Source organism: Lynx rufus, unplaced genomic scaffold, assembly GCF_022079265.1.
Source record: "Lynx rufus isolate CCGP_SWC_20201006 ecotype Redwood Valley unplaced genomic scaffold, mLynRuf1.p SCAF_5, whole genome shotgun sequence".
Taxonomy (NCBI): Eukaryota; Metazoa; Chordata; class Mammalia; order Carnivora; family Felidae; genus Lynx; species Lynx rufus.
This window is the reverse complement of record NW_025814867.1, coordinates 6,758,512-6,779,106: the sequence shown is the minus strand read 5'-3', so window position 1 is coordinate 6,779,106 and position 20,595 is coordinate 6,758,512. Positions and strand designations below refer to the sequence as shown.

General features: G+C 48.6%; 1 protein-coding gene across 3 annotated transcripts in view; it reads left to right on the top strand.

Annotated features, from left to right (window-relative positions):
- Window positions 1–20,595, top strand: part of SCN10A (sodium voltage-gated channel alpha subunit 10) — a 93,983-nt gene that overhangs the window by 57,442 nt on the left and 15,946 nt on the right. For 2 of the 3 annotated variants that reach the window (XM_047099427.1, XM_047099424.1), the window contains 6 exons: window positions 6,279–6,638; window positions 8,152–8,625; window positions 9,977–10,117; window positions 11,761–11,884; window positions 13,168–13,322; window positions 16,375–16,548. In XM_047099427.1, the coding sequence (XP_046955383.1) occupies window positions 6,279–6,638; window positions 8,152–8,625; window positions 9,977–10,117; window positions 11,761–11,884; window positions 13,168–13,322; window positions 16,375–16,548 (1,428 nt within the window). The remainder of the gene's footprint in view (window positions 1–6,278; window positions 6,639–8,151; window positions 8,626–9,976; window positions 10,118–11,760; window positions 11,885–13,167; window positions 13,323–16,374; window positions 16,549–20,595) is intronic. The other variant, XM_047099426.1, reaches the window with a different exon arrangement.

The following is a 20,595-nucleotide window of genomic DNA, read 5'->3' as shown; positions in this document are numbered from 1 at the left end:
AAATAGCATACAGTCAGATTTTGGATTCTTATTTAGTTCTGACAATCCAATCTTTATCTTTTAACCAAAACATTTAGCCCACTTACTTTATTGTGAATACTGATATGTTTGGATTTGTGTCTATCTTTATATTTTGGGTTTTCTACTTGCTTCATCTGTCCTAGTATTTTTGTTCTCTCTCTCTCTCTCTCTCTCTCTCAATTCTTGATTTATTTTGAACTGTTTTTTTTTCCTGTTCCATTTTCTTCCTTTATTGGCTTGAAAACTACTCTGTTTTTATTCTTTGAGTGGTTACCTTAGCAATTAATTAAAGTCAAAAGTGAGCTGAAACCTTTACTTTCCAAGACCACTTTTCACTCCAGTTACCCCTTCCCAACTTACCACTGTGTTAATATTAAGCATTTTCATTTCATCTTGTGTTTAAAAAGCCATATGACTTAATTAGTAATAAGGAATTCCCAACTTACTATTGTGCTAAGTATTTTATTTTTACCTTGTTTAAAACAAGCTATGTGATGTAATCAACGATAAAAACCAATGACTGTGCAAACAATCCCCAAAACTCTATAGCTTAGCCCAGTAAAGGTTTATTCCTCACTCACATCATCATGTGATGCAAGCCAGTCGGCTCTAAGTAGAACTCCTTTAAGAAATGATGTTCCTGGAGCTCCTGGGTGCCTCAGTCCATTAAGCATCTGACTCTTGCTTTTGGTTCAGGTCATGATCTCATGGTTCCTGAGTTCAAGTTCCTGAATTCAAGTTCAAGCTCTGACAGCGCAGAACCTGCTTGGGATTCTCTGTCTCCCTCTCTCTCTCACCCTCCCCTGCTCACTTGCATGGTCTCTCTCTCTCTCTCAAAAAATAAGTAAACTAAAATAAAAAATTTAAGAAGTGATGTTGCCACATTCGAGGAAAGTCCTACAATCTTCAAAGCTTGCCTCCTGCTTGTAGAAAGATGGCCTTGTTTTCAGGTTTACATAGTCAAGGGCTTTTTCAGTCGGGGCTCATGGTTTCTTTTGCAACGCAAATCCTTCAAGATGGCTTCAGATCTCTCTGTGGCCTGCACTCCCACAGTGCTGTCTTTGACAAAGTTCGCGATTGCCCTTTATGTTTTTGCTTTCTCATCCCCATGTCTCAGCTTGTGGCTCTCAAATGGTGGCTACAACATCAATATAATCTTTGCTAAGATTTGCTTTATTTCATTGAAAAATTTAGTTGGTCCTCAATACTTAAAGGCTTGATCCTATTGCTTAACTGATTGGGATCTAAAGCAGTATACTTTCCTAAACTTTCCAGGCTCTAAACATCTGGATTCTATTTCCATTTATTTCTTATTAATCAGCCAATATTCTCCAAGTTCATCCCTTTCTTGTAACCTCTTGACAAATGTAACCAATTGCAACTGACCCACAAGACTAAGGCTCTGTTTTATAAAACCTTCCCTTGGGGCTACTGGTCCCTGAGGCTCATGACCTGCCCCAGAATTATTGCAGGCAACAGTTCTGCCATTGCAACATGGATCAGTGCTTTCTAAGCCTCCAGTTTCCTTTTTGTCCGTGACAAGACCACTAAGCTAGTGCCACACATTTGATGTCTTGAAATGGCAACAGTTCTTTTCAATGTACCAATTTCTACATTGCTTAAGGTAAGTACAACGAGGGGGCACCCGGGTGGCTCGGTCGGTTAAGTGTCCGACTTTGGCTCAAGTCATGATCTCGCGGTTCGGTTCGTGAGTTTGGGCCCCGCATTGGGATGTGTGCTGACAGCTCAAAGCCGGCAGCCTGCTTCAGATTCTGTGTCTCCTTCCATCTCTGCCCCTTCCCCACCTGCACTCTTTCTTTCTCTCAAAAAATAAATACACATTTAAAAAAATATTTCTAAAAGATACGTTCAACTAGTTATGGTGACAATCTCTACATCTGTGAGTTAACATAATAGAGGTTTCTGTTTCACAACATATTTAGTGCTAGTTGAGAAGCTCTCCTGGAGTGGCTGCTCCAAGGAGTGACTCGGGGATCCAGGATGGTGTGACGTCACCATCTTCGACAGGTGGCCTCTACGGTGGCCATGAGAGGGGATGCAAAAGTGCATAGTGTTTTCTGGTATGCCTGAAAGTCATGTATACTACTTCTGTCTCCATCTGCATTGCCTCAGCCAGAATCCAATCATGACCTCAACTATTTGCAAGTAAAACTGGGAAACAGTCCCCCTTTGTGTCTGAGATGAGCAGAAGCGAAGTGTGACCATACAGCCAGTCTCTGCCATGCCCTGTGAGACATTATTGCCATATCCAGATTCACACTCATGCTGGCTCTTTTTACATTCGTGCAAATAATACTTTCCTTCTGGGATCACTTTCCTTCTGCCTGAAGCAGATTTTTTAGAACCTCTCAATTTTGTTTATCTGAAACCTACCAATCAGTTTGTCCTTATCTTTAGGAAAAATTTCTAATGGATGTAAAGTTCTAGTTGATGGCTACTTCCACTTCATTGAAGATGTTATTCCACAGTGTTCTGGCCTCTATGGTTGCTGATGAGCAATCAGCTTTCAATTTAACTGTTGTTCCCTTCTGTCTGGATGCTTTTAAAACCTTCTCTTTGTCTTTGCTGTTCTGTAATCTCATTAGGATGTCTAGGTATGGGTTTATCTTTTCATTTATAATGCTTAGGATTCTTTGACTTCTTGAATCTATAGATTTGTGCTTTTCTTCAGTTTTGCAAAGTTCAAAGACATTATATGGGCAAGTCTAGCCTTCACTCCATTCTTTTTCTTCTCTTGGACTTTGACTAGATGTATATTAAACTCTCCCACTCTATTCTCAGTGTTCTTACACCTCTTTGGTATTTTCCATCTATGTCTTTCTGGGCTCCCTTCTGAATATAGGTGTGATACATTAGTTCTTTCCTAACTAGATCACATCTGATGTGAAACTCGTCCATACAGTTTTTTAAGGTTGTGTTATATTCTTCATTTCTAGAAGTTCCACTTAGTTATTTTTCAAAACTTATTATTATTTATAGTTTCTTGTTCTCTGCACATATCTTCCAGTTTGTGTTTTATTTCTTTAAGCATATTATAACCAATTATACTATCATCTCTGACTAATAATTTTAGCCAGAAAGAAATTGAATGACAGTTTCCACATGCACATCCCAAATCTCATTTATTCATGACGCCTCATTATTTAGGTATTTGTTTTACTGCAACTCTTAGACACTTTTGATGGGGTGCTTTAAGACCTGGGATGCAGGCTGGTTTCTTCAAAGAGTACTTGCATTTATTTCTGTAAGACACTTTGTAGGACTGCTCTAAATTAAATTCTCAGCTGGAAATAACTAAGTAGTGTGAATTCTAGCTAAAATTCTGTGTGAGCCCCACTTCGGGGGTCCAAATTCTCAGCATCAGTTTCCCCTCCTCTGCCTGGTATCTGACACCAGACATTTAATTTTCATGGCATTTTCCTGCATTTATTTCTGGTTTGTCCTTACGTGAAAGTTATGGCTCTTTAGGATCTAGTCTTAAAAGGGGGAGAGATTCCTCTTAGATCTTCTACCTTAGACGGCCCTGAGATACGTTTCCTGCTCTCCATACCTCATGAGACCATTAAAATCTATGCCAGATTCTTTCAGTTTTGCAAAGGTCTTCGGTGGAAAAGCTAGCTTCAACAATCTGCTTATATATCTGAATTCCCATATTTATTTAGTTTTTGGCTAAAGGACCTACTTACTTTATTGATAGATCATCAGTGCACCTTAGATTTTATTATCCAGCATTTTTAGTAACTTTTTAATGGAAGGGTGAACCCAAGGGGGACCCAGTAGAGTCTACCATATTACCCTGTCTGCCGATATTTGCCACAAGGCCTATTTCATCACCAGGGGTTAACCTCCCTTGTAGAAGACAGACTTTCCTTTAGACTTACTTTTCATTCTGTTCTACAAGTAAAGCATCCTCATTAAAGTAAGTTGGAAATATATAGACAAGTTTAACCCTAAGATTCAAAATACTGGGATATATTTCCATACAAATATGCCCATGTTACCAACTTGGTTTGTTTCCTTCCAGTTTTTCCCTCCAATTAGAAGTTTTTATATTAATTATGAGATTAACTAGAGAAATGGCTAATTAAATGTGAAGTAATATTTAGCAGCACTTCAAAGAAACAGTTTATAAATATTATGTGGTATTATAAAGAAATTATTTTTGATATATTGCTAATCTGGCCAAAGTGTGCAGAAAGCAACTGCATGGGGGTGGAGGTGAGGGTCACGGGAATCATGGATGCAAGTTGGGCTGCTCTCCTGGACCACTTGCTCTGGGAACCAGCAAGAGCCAGCCAACACTTCCTGGGGCTCTACAGCAGGCACTCTGTAAATGTGTTTTGACTGATAGCTAACGCTAGGGGCCCCCAAGCCGATATCTCTGGAAGAGCAAGTAAAAATATCTTGTTTTCTTGCCCTCTATAAAGACTACGAAAGAATTCATAGAGGACCACTCGATTTGTGCCCTGTAATGACAATTACACACAATTTGCTTACAGTTTAATATAAGCTTAATGGTGGACAAAAACTGCTACATAACTGGACTCTAATATTAATTTCTAAACTCTCCACCCCCACGCCAACTAACTAACGAACCAGTGGAAGCTTAGTCAGATTCAATTAATGCAAGAGTCAACACCTGGTCCTTTTGCTTATGTGCCAGTGAGCACACCCATATGTCCCTCGCTGTCCCCATTCGTGCCCCATAAGGCTCTGTGGTATGGTGAGTGGTGTTAGGGCCCCACTGCAGTCTTTGCCTTATCCTTTACACTTATCCAGAGTTTACTGTGAGAGTGGAAACCTGTAGCAATCGTGTTGCCAGGGAAACTTGGCGTTCTCCCAATACCCTCTGCAAAAGGGCTCCATCTAGTTTCCAATGCTCAGTGTTTATTTGCACTTACTTCCTGCCTCTATGTTTAGTCAACAGAACTGGTGTTTTAAGCTCTGCTTCCAGTATGAGGAGAATAACTACCAGGTTAGGCCTAAGGTGAACATAGGCCATCACAACACCCCCCCACCCCCTGCCCCTCATCACTTAGGGAAGTGGGTATGGAACTTCCTGTATAAGATTAAACCTTCCTTGGGGCTTACTGCTGTGTGGCTGATAAAATTATTGCACTGTTCTGTTCAGCATTGCATTTTAACCCCTAAGTCAGAGCCAGGCTGGTAATAGATGCTTCGTAAATACCCATGACAGCTAAACCCAGATATTTCTTTCCAACATGATTAGAGAACCACACAAATGTATTTTTTAAATGTTTAGACATCTTTTTTTTAATGTTTATTTATTTTTGAGAGAGAGAACAGGGGAGGAGCAGAGAAAGAAAGGAACCAAGGATCTGAAGCAGGGTCCACACTGACAGCAGAGAGCCCAATGCAGGGCTCAAATTCACAAACCATGAGATCATGAGATCATGAGATCATGACCTGAGCTGAAGTCCAACACTAAACTGACTAAGCCACCCAGGTGCCCCTAAATGTTTAGATATCTTTATGCATAGTGTTAATGCTCTCTTCTAGGACTTAGCATGTTCGGGCTTACAATGAAGGCTTTTTGCATCTTTGCTTAGTCTTTGTAACTAAGCCATTAGTTTCATGAGGGAAGGAGCCCACATATCTCTGTCCATACACCCAGAGGTTCACACAGTGCCATGCACATGTGTGGCTGGCATTCAATGACCTGAGAGGTTTGGTTGGTCAACTAAATAAACATACGAATGCTGGGTCTGTGAAATCATATATTTGAGTTGCAGACTAGTGGGGGCAACTGTCTGTGGCCAGTTGTCCATGGCCCCAAGATGAGAAAGGACCTAAGATACAGTTCACCAATACCTCTCGGATGCAGTGGGTCCTGACCTACCTGCGAAAGGCTAACATTTCTTCAGGTCAAAAGTGGGCCATCCTCACTTATTTGTGAGCTCCATCATACCCCACCGCACCCCCCAAAAATAGGCCAACATCCAGGAAGCCCATGGCTACAGAATAGAGTATGTATGGCAAGACCACCACCCCAAGTATAAAACTTGGCTGAAGCATGTTGACTATATATATAAAGATCGTAGAAGGGTATTCATATTTTTGAGTGATGACAGAAAGAAAAGTCTCTAAAAGCAGCATCCTGGAAACATCCCATATCAATGAAATAAGCTGCCTTATGGTTTTCCCATATCAAGACTTGAGATGACAGGTGATGAGAACAGCAGCCCGGACCCGACACAGTCTCTGTCTCTCTGCAGCTGCGGGTCTTCAAGCTTGCCAAGTCCTGGCCAACCTTAAACACGCTCATCAAGATCATTGGGAATTCAGTGGGGGCGCTGGGGAACCTCACCATCATCTTGGCCATCATTGTCTTTGTCTTCGCTCTGGTTGGCAAGCAGCTCCTCGGGGATAACTACCGTGACAACCGGCACAATATCTCTGCACCCAACGAAGAATGGCCACGCTGGCACATGCACGACTTCTTCCACTCCTTCCTCATCGTCTTCCGGATCCTGTGTGGAGAGTGGATTGAGAATATGTGGGCCTGCATGGAAGTTGGCCAGAAATCCATATGCCTCATCCTTTTCTTAACAGTGATGGTGCTCGGGAACCTGGTGGTGAGTGCTGAGCCCCTCTGGGGGCGCTGTTTCAGGGGCGATGGAGGAGACTTCCGGGTTATCCTAAAAAGCTTTGACATGGCACGTTTTATTCCGCCATCACACCTCCCTGACCGTAAAGCCTTCAAACTTTGCAAAGTCACGTGGGGCACGTTTTCAGAACTGTCCCTTGGCCGGCTGCCTGACTTGTTTGAGTGAGCACATAGGATAGGGATGGAAGAACCTGTTTAGAACTCCCCAGCTCCACCACTAGTAAGGCTGGACGACCCAGCACAAGCTTGAGACAGTCTCCTCAAGCTTCAATTTCCTTAAAATCAAGAAAATAGTGCTTACTCATAGGCTTACCAGGGGAATTAAATTACAGGAGATGACATATGAAAATTGCCTAGTGCAGTGTCTGGGCCACAACAGGAACTCAGCAAATGTTAGCTGTTAGTTATTGAAGAAAAATTTCCTTCTCCACTCTAGGGTGTCTCAGAAGATAATTTTCTCCAAGGGAGGAAGAGCTGACTGATTTCTCTAAGCTACACAGGTCCCAGCTAGGAGCAGGGGGGCCGGCGTGGTGAGGCAAGATGAAAGAGAGAAGCTGGGTCCTGGACAACATCCAATGCCACAGTGTCAATAACAAAATCCACTCCCACATTTGGGGGAGCCCCCCTGGCGGCTTTCCTGACAATTGGCCCCAGCACCCCTTCTCTGTCCCAGCCTGGCTCCTCGCTCCCAGCCTTCCCCCACCCACTGTGGTCCTGGGCACTCTTGCTGCCCAGTGTGCTGGCTGTAGGGGAGCATGTGGACTCCCAGAAGCCTTTCTTACAGGCCTGGAAGTCAACCAATTTGGATGCTTTTCCCGTAAGAGTTTTACAGACACAAGAAAGCCAAACCAAGAGAGACAGAACAACAAATCCAGGCTCTTCAAAGTCTTTCCCACTCGGGTTGTGGAGGCAGAGATATCTTTCCCCTCCATTCCCAAGTTGGAGGCTGGCTGAAGATCCTTTCTTCCAGGCTGAGCTCACCATCCCTGCAGAGCCACAGGGGCCCCTAACCTTCAGGCAGGAAGTTTGCCTCCCTGAGCACTTTTACAGCCCTCAGATCATTTCCTCTTCACATCCACTCCCTGCTTACACTCACACTTGCAGGTGAAGAACATGAAGTTGGAAGCAGTGAGGAGATGACCCAGGATCCCCGAGTGAGGATCGCAAAACCCAGCGGTCCCAGGGCAGACCCGTACATGCTCCTCTCCGTTGTCCCTGAATGTCCCTTGGGTCAGTAGGGGTGATCCTCCTCTGTGGTGGAGAATGTGCTTCTAAGCCTTGTCCACATGAGGCAAGTCACTTGGGACACCCCAAAGGCTCCCATTGGTGGCTCTCAAAATGTCCATTCCCCTAAGAGGGGAAGCATGAGGTAGGGAGAGGCCCAGTTGTGGCCATCCTGCCGTCCGGCTGCCGAGCTGGTGGGCCATGTAGGTGCTCAGTTCTTTGGTTGGACCATCTCTGCTTCCACTCCTTCCCTCCAGGTGCTCAATCTGTTCATTGCCCTGCTGCTGAACTCCTTCAGTGCTGACAACCTCACAGCTCCAGATGAAGACGGGGAAGTGAACAACCTGCAGATGGCCCTGGCACGGATCCAGGCATTTGGCCATCGTACCCGGAAAGCCCTCTGCAGCTTCTTCAGCAGGCCCCGCCTGCTACCCTGGCCCAAGGCAGAGCCCCAGCTGGCGGTGAAACTCCCACTGTCTAGTGCCAAAGCTGAGAACCACATTGCTCCCGATGTAGCCACGGGGAGCCCCGAAGGGCTCCCAGAGCCCCGAGGCCCCAGGGTCAACCACAGCGACTTCATCACCAATCCCAGCATATGGGTCTCTGTGCCCATTGCTGAGGGTGAATCTGACCTTGATGACTTGGAGGAAGATGGTGAGGAGGATGGTGAAGAGGATGGTGAGGTGGATGGTGCTCAGGGCTCCCAGCAGGAAGTGACCCCTCAAGAGCAGGTGAGAGTTCTCCCATAGGAAAGCCACAGGAAGTAAAGAGGGGCCTCAGGGATGGAGGGACAGGGGCAGGAGGGAAATTATAATATGGAGGGTTTCCAACATCACGAATGGCACAGCCTTGATAAGCGCCGGGCAAGCCAAGCATAGAAGCACTTGACGTCAGGAAGCAAAAGCCATGCCAACCTTTCTGGGGAAGGTGGTATTTGAGCAGGGCCGGGAAAAAAGGATCGGAGTTCCCCAGGCAAGCATCGGGCAGCACTTTAGTCCCAGGCCACTTCGTGGTGCTTGGGATTGTCTTTCACACGATTGCCCCATTCGCTTTGCCCAACCCAGGCTCTGTGCCTAAGGCACTAATGAGACTCCTCTAAGAACAGATGTCGTCCAAGAGCAATACTCCTCTGATCTTCGGTAGAAGCCTAAGGATCATTGTGTGACTCACGTATCCAGCTTTTCCCAACAAAAGATGTCACGGGGAAATGACACTTGTTCCTTTTGGCACCAAAGAATTTAAAGCACATTTAAGCCTTTTGGCAATATATGTATTTTTAAATACTTTGCGCAATTCCCTACTACCTTTAGCTGACATATCAACTCTGTTAGCCTCTTAGTGAGTCAGGGCATGCGCTTCTGACAATGTGGGAAGCCAGGGATCCATATGGGGCCTGGGGACATGCAGGGCTGCCGGCCAGGCCACTGAGTGGCCTCAGACAGCTGTGCTTTGAGTCCATAGCTCTTCCATTGCCTTCTTCCCCTGCAGCTGTCACTTCTCTTGTGTTCCAGCAGCTGCTATTATCAGCTGCCATATTTTACATGCCTTTGTGTGGGTGACAGCCGAGGGCAGGGTGTCACCATCCCCAGAATAAAGGCCATGATCTCTGACGGTTGTCTCCACTCAGAGGCATTTTCAGTTACTTTGGGTCCTTGGGAGACTTCAGATGGCCACGTTCACTACCACTCTGACCTCTGGACCAGCAAGAATGGTTATGGCTAACATCTATCGAGCCAAGCACTTCATGCAAAGTGTTTTACAAGCATTCGCGTATTTAGTCATCAGGATCACGGAATAAAGTCGATCTTGCCTTCTCAGTTTTGCAGGTGGGAAAAATGAAGATTAGACAGGTTAAATTTACTCGCCTAAGGTCACATAGCTTGTAGGTAATGGAGCCAAGAGCTAAACAGATCTGGAGATAGAGACTCCACACCCGCTTCACGCAAGTGTGTATGCATGTATGCATGTTGTGCATAGCAGGTCCTTAGCGCTGGCAGGCTACGAGGCCCAAGAGCTCTTCAAGGTGACAAGTGTTCAGCTGAGGGCGGGTACAGGTACCCAGATGGGGCTGTCTCTCGCCAGCAGGAGCAGCCACAGCAAGTTGGGAGATATGAGGACCACATGGCACCCAGGAGCCCAGGCTCTGGAATGTCCTCTGAGGACCTGGCTCCACACCTGGGTGAGAAGTGGAAAGATGAGTCTGCCGCCCGGGGCCCCGCAGAGGTAGGTATGTGAGCTTCCGGGAGACGCTGGACAGCCTGCCAGACACCGACCGGCGGGATGATAGGGGATGGGGCGGCGGGGGAGGTGGTGTTCCAGACTGCACTCAACCACGGAAGCTCACGTCTCATCCTGAGAATTGTTATGGTTTGTCCTAGCCTCCGGGCTGGTCAGCACTATTTTCAGAGTGAGGTTCCACAAGTTGAGGGGGGGGGAGGGTGCGTGACAAGGACCAGATCCCCAACTTCCCTGAGTCTCCTCGTCTTCATCTATGAAACTGAATCATAATGCCTACCCGCTAGGATTCGTCTGAAGCTTAAATGAGATGCTGCTTGTCAAGTGTCTAGCTCCTGCCTGAAATGGAATAAGTGCCCAGAAAATGACAGCCACGAAAAAAGGGAACAAAAGACAAGACACAGAGAAAGTGCCTTTCTGAGCCAGCAAACAGAAAGTCAGAGTTGCTTGTGGGTGAGGAAGTCTTCCCTGTGACTCCCCCCACCCCCACTTTCTTTTGTCCACATCATGTTTTCCAGCCAAAAACAATTCTGGTGCTCTGGAGAGGCTGTCTGTATGAGTAGGGTACTGACAGCCTTACGTAGACTGAGCAGGAAGCAAAAGTGGGGTTTAGGAATGTATTATAAGAGGCAAAAAGAAACTTGCTGGTTTCATCACAGATCTTTGACGGAATCAAGCTACAGGGAAGAGGTATCTAGAAAGATTTAGCATCTTTAATACTGCTGCGTTGAATTTAGGAATTTAACTTGACATCCAGCCACTGAGAGCTGAGGTCATGACAGGCACCGGGCTGGGCAAAGATAAGGAAGGCATCGTTCGTGCCCAAAGTTGCCAAGCCCTTCAGCTTGAGGAATGTCAAGCCACTGGCTGTGTGCCCCTGGGCAAGGCTGACCACAGCAGGGAAAGCTAAGAGGGTGGGCTGAGATGGGGTTGGGGGGTCCTGGGTGAACATAAGCCACTTGGTTCCTTGCTGGGTGAGGGCTGCTGCCTTCCAGGCGTGGACATCCTGTTTCCTCCAGAGCATTCTAAGAATCCCCCTGGCTAGTTTTCTCTACCCAGTGTTTTCACTACACAGCTGCTGGGTATTAGTTTTGGTTTTGGTTTTGGTTTTTTGGTCCATGACCCTGGCCAGGCAGAGAAGGGCCTGACGGTGACAGATGGGGACCCGCCCCACCATTTGGGTCCATTAGCCAAGCTATCGGGTTTACTAATATGAGAGCAGCTTCCACTCCTAATTGAATTCATCTGGAGACATTATAAGGCTGGAGCTGCCGGGAGGGCAGCAGGGCCCCTGCAGGATCGCTCCGTGATTAAATATTCAAGCCCAGTGAATGCCGAGAGTCTGTATGGGTGTAATCACCACGTCTCGGGCCCTCGCCAGCACTCCATCAGCGGCCTGGAGGTTTAAAGCCTCACAGAGCTGACCTCTGGGGCTCCACAGACAGCGCCCCTGTTCTGGGCCTCAGCTGGCAAGGCACCAAACACACAAGGGCCGCTGTGGTGGCTCCAGCCCTGAGGGGCGCTCCCTGCATCTGGGAGCCCCTGGCCGGGCAGACCTGCAACGACCATGTGCAGACTCACCGGGCCCCTCAGAGAGCGGAGTTCACTGCCCCCAGGCTTCTGCCCTGCAGGGGGTGGACGACACGAGCTCCTCAGAGGGCAGCACAGTGGACTGCCTGGATCCGGAGGAGATCCTGAAGAAGATCCCCGAGCTGGCGGATGACCTCGAAGAGCCGGATGACTGCTTCGCGGAAGGTAAAGTGGCCGCTGCCCGCTTCCTCGCGTGGCCATTAACTCGGGCCAGAATCCAGTGCAGCACACTCTCATCCGGGCACCTGCGCGCCCAACGCCCCGGCCCGGGGTCCGCAGGAGACAGACAGACAGGACCCCTCGCTGCCTCATCCCCAAGTTTGAGGGGCCAGCGCCAGACACGAACGCCACAGCTCACAGCAGCCCAGCGGTGCCACGTCAGATATGGCCACTGACGCCAGGCCTTCCTCCTCACCTTTGAAACACCTCACCGAGTTATAAACCAGTGCTCTCGAGGTGGAAAGGGAAAAAGGCAAACACTCTTGTCTGGGGACATAAACGACCCAGAGAAGGGCCATGCCACATCTGTGTCCCTCTACCTTTAGTGTGACTCTTAAAAGGAGAAAAAATGTCTACAGCTGTAGCACCCTGAACACGCCCCGTCTTGTCTGGAAGGCAGAAAATGCATCTTACTCTCCTTTTCCCTCAGTGTTGAGAACAGGGAAGGCCACACTGTATTCTCGATAGATACACGTGCAGTAAGTGAACATATATGCATAGTTCATACTGTGAGAGTAATTGTGGCTTCAATAATAAAAACTCTGGGGCGCCTGGGTGGCGCAGTCGGTTAAGCGTCCGACTTCAGCCAGGTCACGATCTTGCGGTCCGTGAGTTCGAGCCCCGCGTCGGGCTCTGGGCTGATGGCTCAGAGCCTGGAGCCTGTTTCCGATTCTGTGTCTCCCTCTCTCTCTGCCCCTCCCCCGTTCATGCTCTGTCTCTCTCTGTCCCAAAAATAAATAAACGTTGAAAAAAAAAAAAATAATAAAAACTCTGTAAATTCAGAAACGACAACACTTGGTTGAGTTTCCAGTTCCACACGACGCTGGGCTGGACTGGACCCGGGCCCATGTGCTGGCCCCTCGCTGCCCCTCGGGTGAGCACAGGCTCAGGGCACAGCCCCTCAGCACCAGGCCCGGGCCCCGTGGCTCATCAGCCTTCCAGAAGTGGGTGGGTGTAGGACAGGGGTCACCAGTATCCTCTCCAAGAAGGACAACAGTTGGGGAGGGATTGAGAGTGGGTGAGGCCAATGGCGGGGAAGAACCCCCAAAGGGCAGGATCGGGAAGCCGCCCAAGAGGGCCGCCGCATCTCTCTTATTCCAGGGAAGAATTCCTTCCTAAGGGGGGGCAGACGGGTTCCCCTGCAGAGCGGTGTCTCAGCGGGGCTAGAGCGAAAATGCTCCTCCCGCCCCAGGTGGACACCATTTGTCATCAGTCACCTCTCCCCACAGGCTGCATTCGCCACTGTCCCTGCTGCAAAGTGGACGCCAGCAAGTTTCCATGGGCCGTGGGCTGGCAGGTGCGCAAGGCCTGCTATCGCATCGTGGAGCACAGCTGGTTCGAGAGCTTCATCATCTTCATGATCCTGCTCAGCAGCGGGTCTCTGGTAAGGGGAGGCAGGGTCCCTGCCCCCGAGCCCTCCAGATGGCATCTCCCACGATCCCAAGGTCCTGGAGCCGCAGTAGTGAGCCTGGAAGCCCCCAAGCTTGGCTGGCGGGAGAGCTGCAGCCCAGCATGCGGCTCCTCTAGCAACAGGGCGGGGCGGGTACTCGAGGTGCCCACGTCACGGCCTGCTGAACCCGGCGGCTGGTATTTCAAGCAGCAAGGGCATGCGTCCCACTTTACACACGGGGCAACTGACGCTCAAAGGGCTTGAGGCACTTGTCCCAGGTCACCCCGCTTGTCAGTAGCAAAACCTACCTTTGCCCTCATTGGACCCCCAAGCCCCTGGCTTTCTATCCCCCGAGCCTCCCAAACACTGGCCTTCTCTGAAGGCCCGGGACCAAGACGGCCATCCTTCTTCATCTTGCAAGTTGAAGCCCCTTGCAAATACTATTACCTGTTCAAAGCTCACAGCAAATGATCACATCGGCCCTTGTCAAGATGTAATTGCCTGGGGAGCTGGTCTGAAGGCGGATTCCGAATCGGAGCTGGGGTGAGGCCTGAGAATTTGCATTTCCAGCAAGTTCCAGGAGATGCTGATGCTGCACACTGCACTTTGAATAACAAGGCCTGACAGGCACAGAGATTCTGAGGAATTCCTAAGTCAGGGATTTTGAGTTAGGCCTCTGAAGCCCCTTGCTGAAAGCCCAGCTTTGTAGGACGAGGAAGGATGCTTCTGACAGTGCCTTGGTCTCACGCTCCCTGCACAACCTCAGCTAATATTCCTGATGGACCAACGTAGATGTAGACACAGGAAGGGACTCATCGTCCCCAGGCGTCTGCACCTTATGGATGAGGAAGTCACAGCCCAAAGACACAAAGGGGCCCAGCTAATTAGTTAATGGTAGGACGAGAGCCCCTCTCTCTTGACTCACGGCTCCAAGCGTTTTCACTTGTTTTGCCCTTTGTGTGTCATTTACTCCCTAAAAAGAATCTACTGGATATCTGGGCACCTACTTAAATGCCAGATTTCCCGGGAAGGGTGCCAAAACCGCTGAGTGTGTGTCCTCAGCCTTGGGGGGGGAGCAAAGGCAGGTGAGAAGACACGATGACTAGAAGACAGGTGACTAGGCAGGCAATGGCACCAGTCCCCCAGAACGGGACTGCTCTGCCGCCGCGGGGGAGGGTGTGGCAGCATCGGAAGGTGCCACTGGTGGTGAGGGTCCACTGCTGTCGCCGGCTCTGCAGAGCATTGGTGCACAGGCCACGTTGCAGGGCCAGAGGGGGCTGAGCAGTGATTTCCCCTACGCTTCCCTCTTTCCTGTCCTCCCTGAAGAGGACAACGGTCACATTTGCTGTTGACAAGGTACTTTCCTTATTACCTCATTGGCTCCTGTCTTTCCCCATGGGCCTTCTCTCCTCATTTCTCTTCTCCACGCTCCTCTGCTCCTTCCCTTCTTTCTGTTCTCCTCCACTCACCCCAGCTGCTCCCCTCTCTCCCAGCAGGGAGCGCGGATCCTGCACCAGCTGCTGGGCCCTCACCTCCCCATCTCCTTCCCCCAACGGACTGAACAGGCTGGCACCAAATTTAGTCTTCCTTATGCTTTTACTTTGAGTACTTAAAAAAAAAAAAATAACACAAGTTTTCATCTGACAAAGTAAAGTGCAAAAAAAAAAAAACTTGGAAATTATGGCAAAATGTAAAGAAAAAATATCACCCATTTTCCTATCACTCAAAGAGAATCTCACTTTGAAAACATTTTGGTATACTTCCTTCCCATCTTTCTTATGCATATAATACATAAATATTACAAAACTGAAACCACATTTATGCATTCTGTAATTTCTCAGTAAATTCTCACAGTAAATATACTCCTACTATCTGATTTAGTGGCTACAGTGCATTCCATTACGGACGGTGCCACCGTTTATTTAAATAATCCCTGGGTTTACTTCTAATAAGCATTGACTAGTCTATGTAGACTCCTTTGAAGACACTGGCTTCTTTCCTGTCTTAGGTCCGGTTAGAAGCAGAACCAGAAGCAGGGCTTCTTGTACAAGCAGTTTGTGGAGGGCACACTCCAGGATGGAGCCCATGAGGGAGGCAGGACGGGGAGAGGAGCTGCAAGGCTCCCATGAGGTCCAGCCTCTGTCTGATCCCACGGGAGCGACGAGGCATTAAGGGTGTCACGGAGCTGTCCCACCTTGAGGCAAAGGGGACAGTCACTGGCTGCGGCTGTCTGCAGACATCCCAGGCATTTCTGCAGGTGCAGGCAGTTCCCCTCAGCCCAAGGAGGTCCTCAGGAAAGGGGGCATCCACCAGCCGTTAGTAGCCGACCTCACAGCAGCTGGGGGACGGGCGCACTGGCCCCTTGGACCAATAACGTCTAGTGTTCTTCGGCTAAATTCTTGAAGGCAGCATTGCTGGGTCTCTTTGATTCCCTTCGCCAAATCGGCCTCCCAAAAGGCTGAACCAGATTTCAGCCCCCAGGCAGGTATGAGAGGAGCCACTTCCCCACAGCCACGGCAACACTGGCCTCACCCTGGTCCTTTTTTTATCTTCACCAGTCTGATAAGAGAAAAACGACGTCTCTTCCTTTGAAAATCCTTAATTACCAGTGGGATAGAACATTCTTTTTCAGAGGTTCATCGGCGATTCTTACTTTCATTTTTGTGAACTGCCTGTGAACATCCTTTGATGCTTTTATTTTTAAACCGAGTCGCTGTTAGGTTCCCTTTGGTTCACTTCCAAGCCCCAATTTGAGAAGGTTTCCTTTCTCCTTTGCTCTCAGCATCCCTGCAAAGACTAAGCCAGGCTGCGTGCCCCGTCGGTTCTAGGGGGTCCTGGTTTATCTGTCACAGCGCCTCCTCCCCTATGGCACCAAACCCCCCGCACCCACGCCAAACAGAGAAAACAAAACGACATGGGCAAGCCGGTTCCCAAAGCCCTCCTAGGGGCTGAGGGCAGGGCTGGCTGGGTCCTTCGCTGTCAGTGGGCTCCAGCGCCATGGGTCCAGGAAGCCTGCCGTTCTGCCCCCTTTCATTCTTCCTTCCAGGCCTTTGAAGACTATTACCTTGACCAGAAGCCCACGGTGAAGGCCTTGCTGGAATATACTGACAGGGTGTTCACATTTATCTTTGTGTTCGAAATGCTGCTCAAGTGGGTGGCCTACGGCTTCAAGAAGTACTTCACCAACGCCTGGTGCTGGCTGGACTTCCTCATTGTGAACGTGAGTGGCTCATTGGCACATGTGGGGACTGGGGCCCCGACTTGTGACGACGGATGGTTGCAGCTAACGCGAAGAAAGCTTGAGGCCTCGCTTCACGGGCCACTCCAAAGAAAAGTCTCGAGCACTTAGCAAGGCATCTGAGAATAACCCTGCACACCGGTGAATGGTTAGATCAGGCAGTAGATGATTCTGGCACAGTGGTGGTGCTCAGGTGAGTCGTCAGTTCCTAGGTCTCCATCCAGAAAGACCACTTGCTGCCCTCTGTCTTCTATGTCTAAAGCAAGAGGACACATGTGGCTCTCAAGGGTCTTATGCCCTTGCATCCCTTGACAGGGCTTTTGGACCTAGGGGAGCCGAGGACTGCACAGCACAGGGAATCTTCCCACCTGCTGACTCAGTGGTTCTCAGCCCTGGCTATACTTTGGAATCACCTGGGGAACTCTTTTTTTTAATTTTTTTTTTTTAATTTTTTTTTCAACGTTTATTTATTTTTGGGACAGAGAGAGACAGAGCATGAACGGGGGAGGGGCAGAGAGAGAGGGAGACACAGAATCGGAAACGGGCTCCAGGCTCTGAGTGGTCAGCCCAGAGCCCGACGCGGGGCTCGAACTCACGGACCGCGAGATCGTGACCTGGCTGAAGTCGGACGCTTAACCGACTGCGCCACCCAGGTGCCCCGAGAACTCTTAAAAATACAATGAACAAATGCCACTACTCCCAGAGATTCCGATCTCTCTGGTCCTGGGTGGAGTCCAGGCATCGGTGTCTTATCAAAGCTCCTGGACGTGTCCAATGTGTGCGCAGCCAGACTGAGAATCACCGTGCTTGCCCCACCGGCTTCTCCCCATTGGCGCTAAAAGAGACAAAGGGTCCCTTTGGAGAGGCTCTGAGCAGGAAGCTCATGTGTTCAGATTCATACTAACCTTTGGCCACCAACCCCTGCATCAGAGGGGTTACCAAGTGCCTCCCATCTGATAGACTTATGTCTCCTCACAGCTGTGAAGAGACCGTCTTCAGTGAAATCCCCTAAGAGCCTTCTTAGCCCCCAAGAGCCAGGAGTGGTCTGTCCCTCATCCTAACCACCACCGTCCTCTATCTCTGTCCAGGCCCTCGCCCTCTCGGCTTTGCAGGATGGCTGCCTGAGTTGCCTGCTCACTGCAGCACAGCTACGGGTCCCCGCAGGTGGGGGGAGGCACGTGCTGTGTATGTCTCTGCCTCCCACACTCCAGCAGCCACCAGCACCAAGGGCTGCACATCAGAGGTGTCAGGAACTGTGTCTGTATTTGGTGCTTGCCTCCTGAAGCTGGATGGGGTCCAGTACAGAACATTCTGTCCAGCCTCCTGTGCTGGCAGGTCCCCCACAGCAGGTCTGTGCACTCAATTCTCATCTTTTCCTGATACCAGTGTACTGGAAGCAGCAAGACACAGCACTGCAGGGATTAGCTGAAATCCGAGTCATGGGTGATAGCTTTGTGCATATAAAATTATTATTCATAAGTGAAGGAAAAGTGTTTTCTTCTGGCTTCCCACCTCTGTTAGGGGCACAGTTGCTCTGACCTACACTAGTTTAAGCCCCCACCACCTTCAGTGGTCACCCACTCATTCCATCCATCCTCTTCCTAATTCCTCCTAATGACCATCCATCCTTCCTTCCATACATCCCTCCTTCCCTCTATCCAGCCATTTGCTCTTCCTTTTTCCATTCTTCCAAACACCCATTCACCTTTATTTCTTCCATGTATCTTCTCTGTCAGTCCTCTCCCTCTTTCCATCTATTCTCATTACTTCTTTCTTTCTTCTCTTCTGCCCATGCATTCATCCTAACCTTTCTTTCATCTATCAACTGGCCCTTAATCCTTCTATCTTTCTACTTTTGATTCACTTTTCTATCTGACTGTTCAACCATCTAGCCATTCTCCAATCTTTCGTTGATTTATTCTATCCAACTCTCTCTTCCCATTCATCCATCAATTTACCTAGCCATCCATTCTTCTCCCTTTCATCTATCTCATCTACCCACTATTCTATACTTCCATATTTTATCCTTTCTTCTTTCTTCCATCCTTCCCTTCAACTATCTATTCTATCCATCTTTGATCCTTTTTTTAAAAATTTTTTTTAATGTTTATTTATTTTTGAGACAGAAAAAGACAGAGCATGAATGGGGGAGGGTCAGAGAGGGAGACACAGAATCCAAAGCAGGCTCCAGGCTCTGAGCTGTCAGCACAGAGCCCGATGCGGGGCTCTAACTCACGGACTGTGAGATCATGACCTGAGCTGAAGTCGGACGCTTAACCAACTGAGCCACCCAGGCGCCCCCCATCTTCGATCCTTTAATTCATTCGTCATATCCAAACATCCTTCCATCTTCCATCCGTCTTCCTTCTTTCTCTCCTTCCTCTCATCCATCCCAACATGTTTCTATCTTTTCTTCAATTTATCAAATGTTTATTTATGACTACTGAATATAGTATTGTCTTATGAAGTGCTCTGGGAGAGACAGAGGCCAAGAAATAAGAACTCCCTATCTCCAGGAGTTTAGGCTATAATCTTCCAGCAGATAAGACACACAGAGAGAAATAAACCTATTATGGGGCAGGGGGGGAGAGGTGAGGAGGTGAGCACTGCTGGAAATAATTAGTGTCTTTGGGACAGAGAGACATGAGCCTGTGGGGGTGGGGTAGTTGGGAAGGCTTCATGTAGGAAGTGACATTAGATGTAGGGCTTAAAATGAACAGGAGCATTGAGGTGCAAAGAGGACCGGGGGGTGCAATCTTAATTAAAGGGTGACTGAGCAAAGGCACAGACAGAGGCACATTTAAGGAACAATCTTATTTGGGTAGAATATATAGGTGAAACATGACTGAAAAAGGAGTCTGCAGCTATGGAGTCTGGAACCTAACCCGAGGGTGATAAAGTACCAGTAAATGTTGGGAGTAAGAGACACACATGATTATAATAAAATTTGCAGTGGAGAATGGATGGAATGGACACAATCCTAGAGACCAGTTGGGAGGCTAGTGGCCTGAGCAGTGGGAGTGGTGGTGGGCTTGGATGGAGTGACCCCAGATCTTGATTGCTCCAACTATAGATTTTGCACGTGAGGCAGCCCTCCCAGGGGCTGAGAAAAAAAACTGAATAGGGCCCAGCATGAAACTCCCTACCCTTTGTCAGCCAGACAGCTGGGTGCCACCTGCTGGTGTTTGGAGCCTTGCATGGAAGAAGAAAGGGGGTTCTTTCCATTCCAGCTTTCTGTGCTGGTGGAATAAGCTACTTATTTAGAGAACAGACATTGCTTGAGGCTCTATGTAATTCATATGTAAACCCCTTCCTTTCTGAAGGTCTGGTGTACATCCCCACCTAGCTTCCAGGATAAGCCAAGCCTGAATTCAGCCCACCAGTCATAGTGCAGTTGGGGTCTTCCAAGATTGGGTCACAGTCTCTGGCAAGCTCAAGCCTATGCATGTGGTACCACCCTGGCACCTTCAAAGTTTCTACAAGGTGTGACCACTTGTCCACATCAATTTGTGTCCTTTGTAGCCCTTGGTCAACACTTAAAAAAAGTGAAAAGCTGGCAGAGCAATAGGGAGTCACAACCCAGTCATTATATCTCAGCCCTCTGTCAAACCTGGATTTCATGGACCATGCCACACTCTTACTCGGACTCTAATTTTACACAGGGTGAAGGTATGACCTGGACTGGCAAGGCACTGACCCAAGGCCACAAAAAGAATCAGGGGATGAGAGGGAATTAGACCCCACCCAGACCAGGACTCTTTCCACTCTACTTTTCTGAGAAAATACAGCCGGGGCTCACTTTGTGTTCTTCAAAACAGACTTTCAGCCTAGCCCCCATGAAGAGATATCATCTCTCCAAGTCTCTGAAAGTTGAGTTTCAAGGTTATTGGAGCCTGGCTGGTGCCTCAAGGGAAAGGGAAGGTAATATACAGGGAGCTTGACCACCTACACACCATAGGGTCGTGGTGTGCAAGACTGTTTTTCTTTCTCAGAGGTTCAGAGAAGTGATGAATGAAATCTTTAATAAAG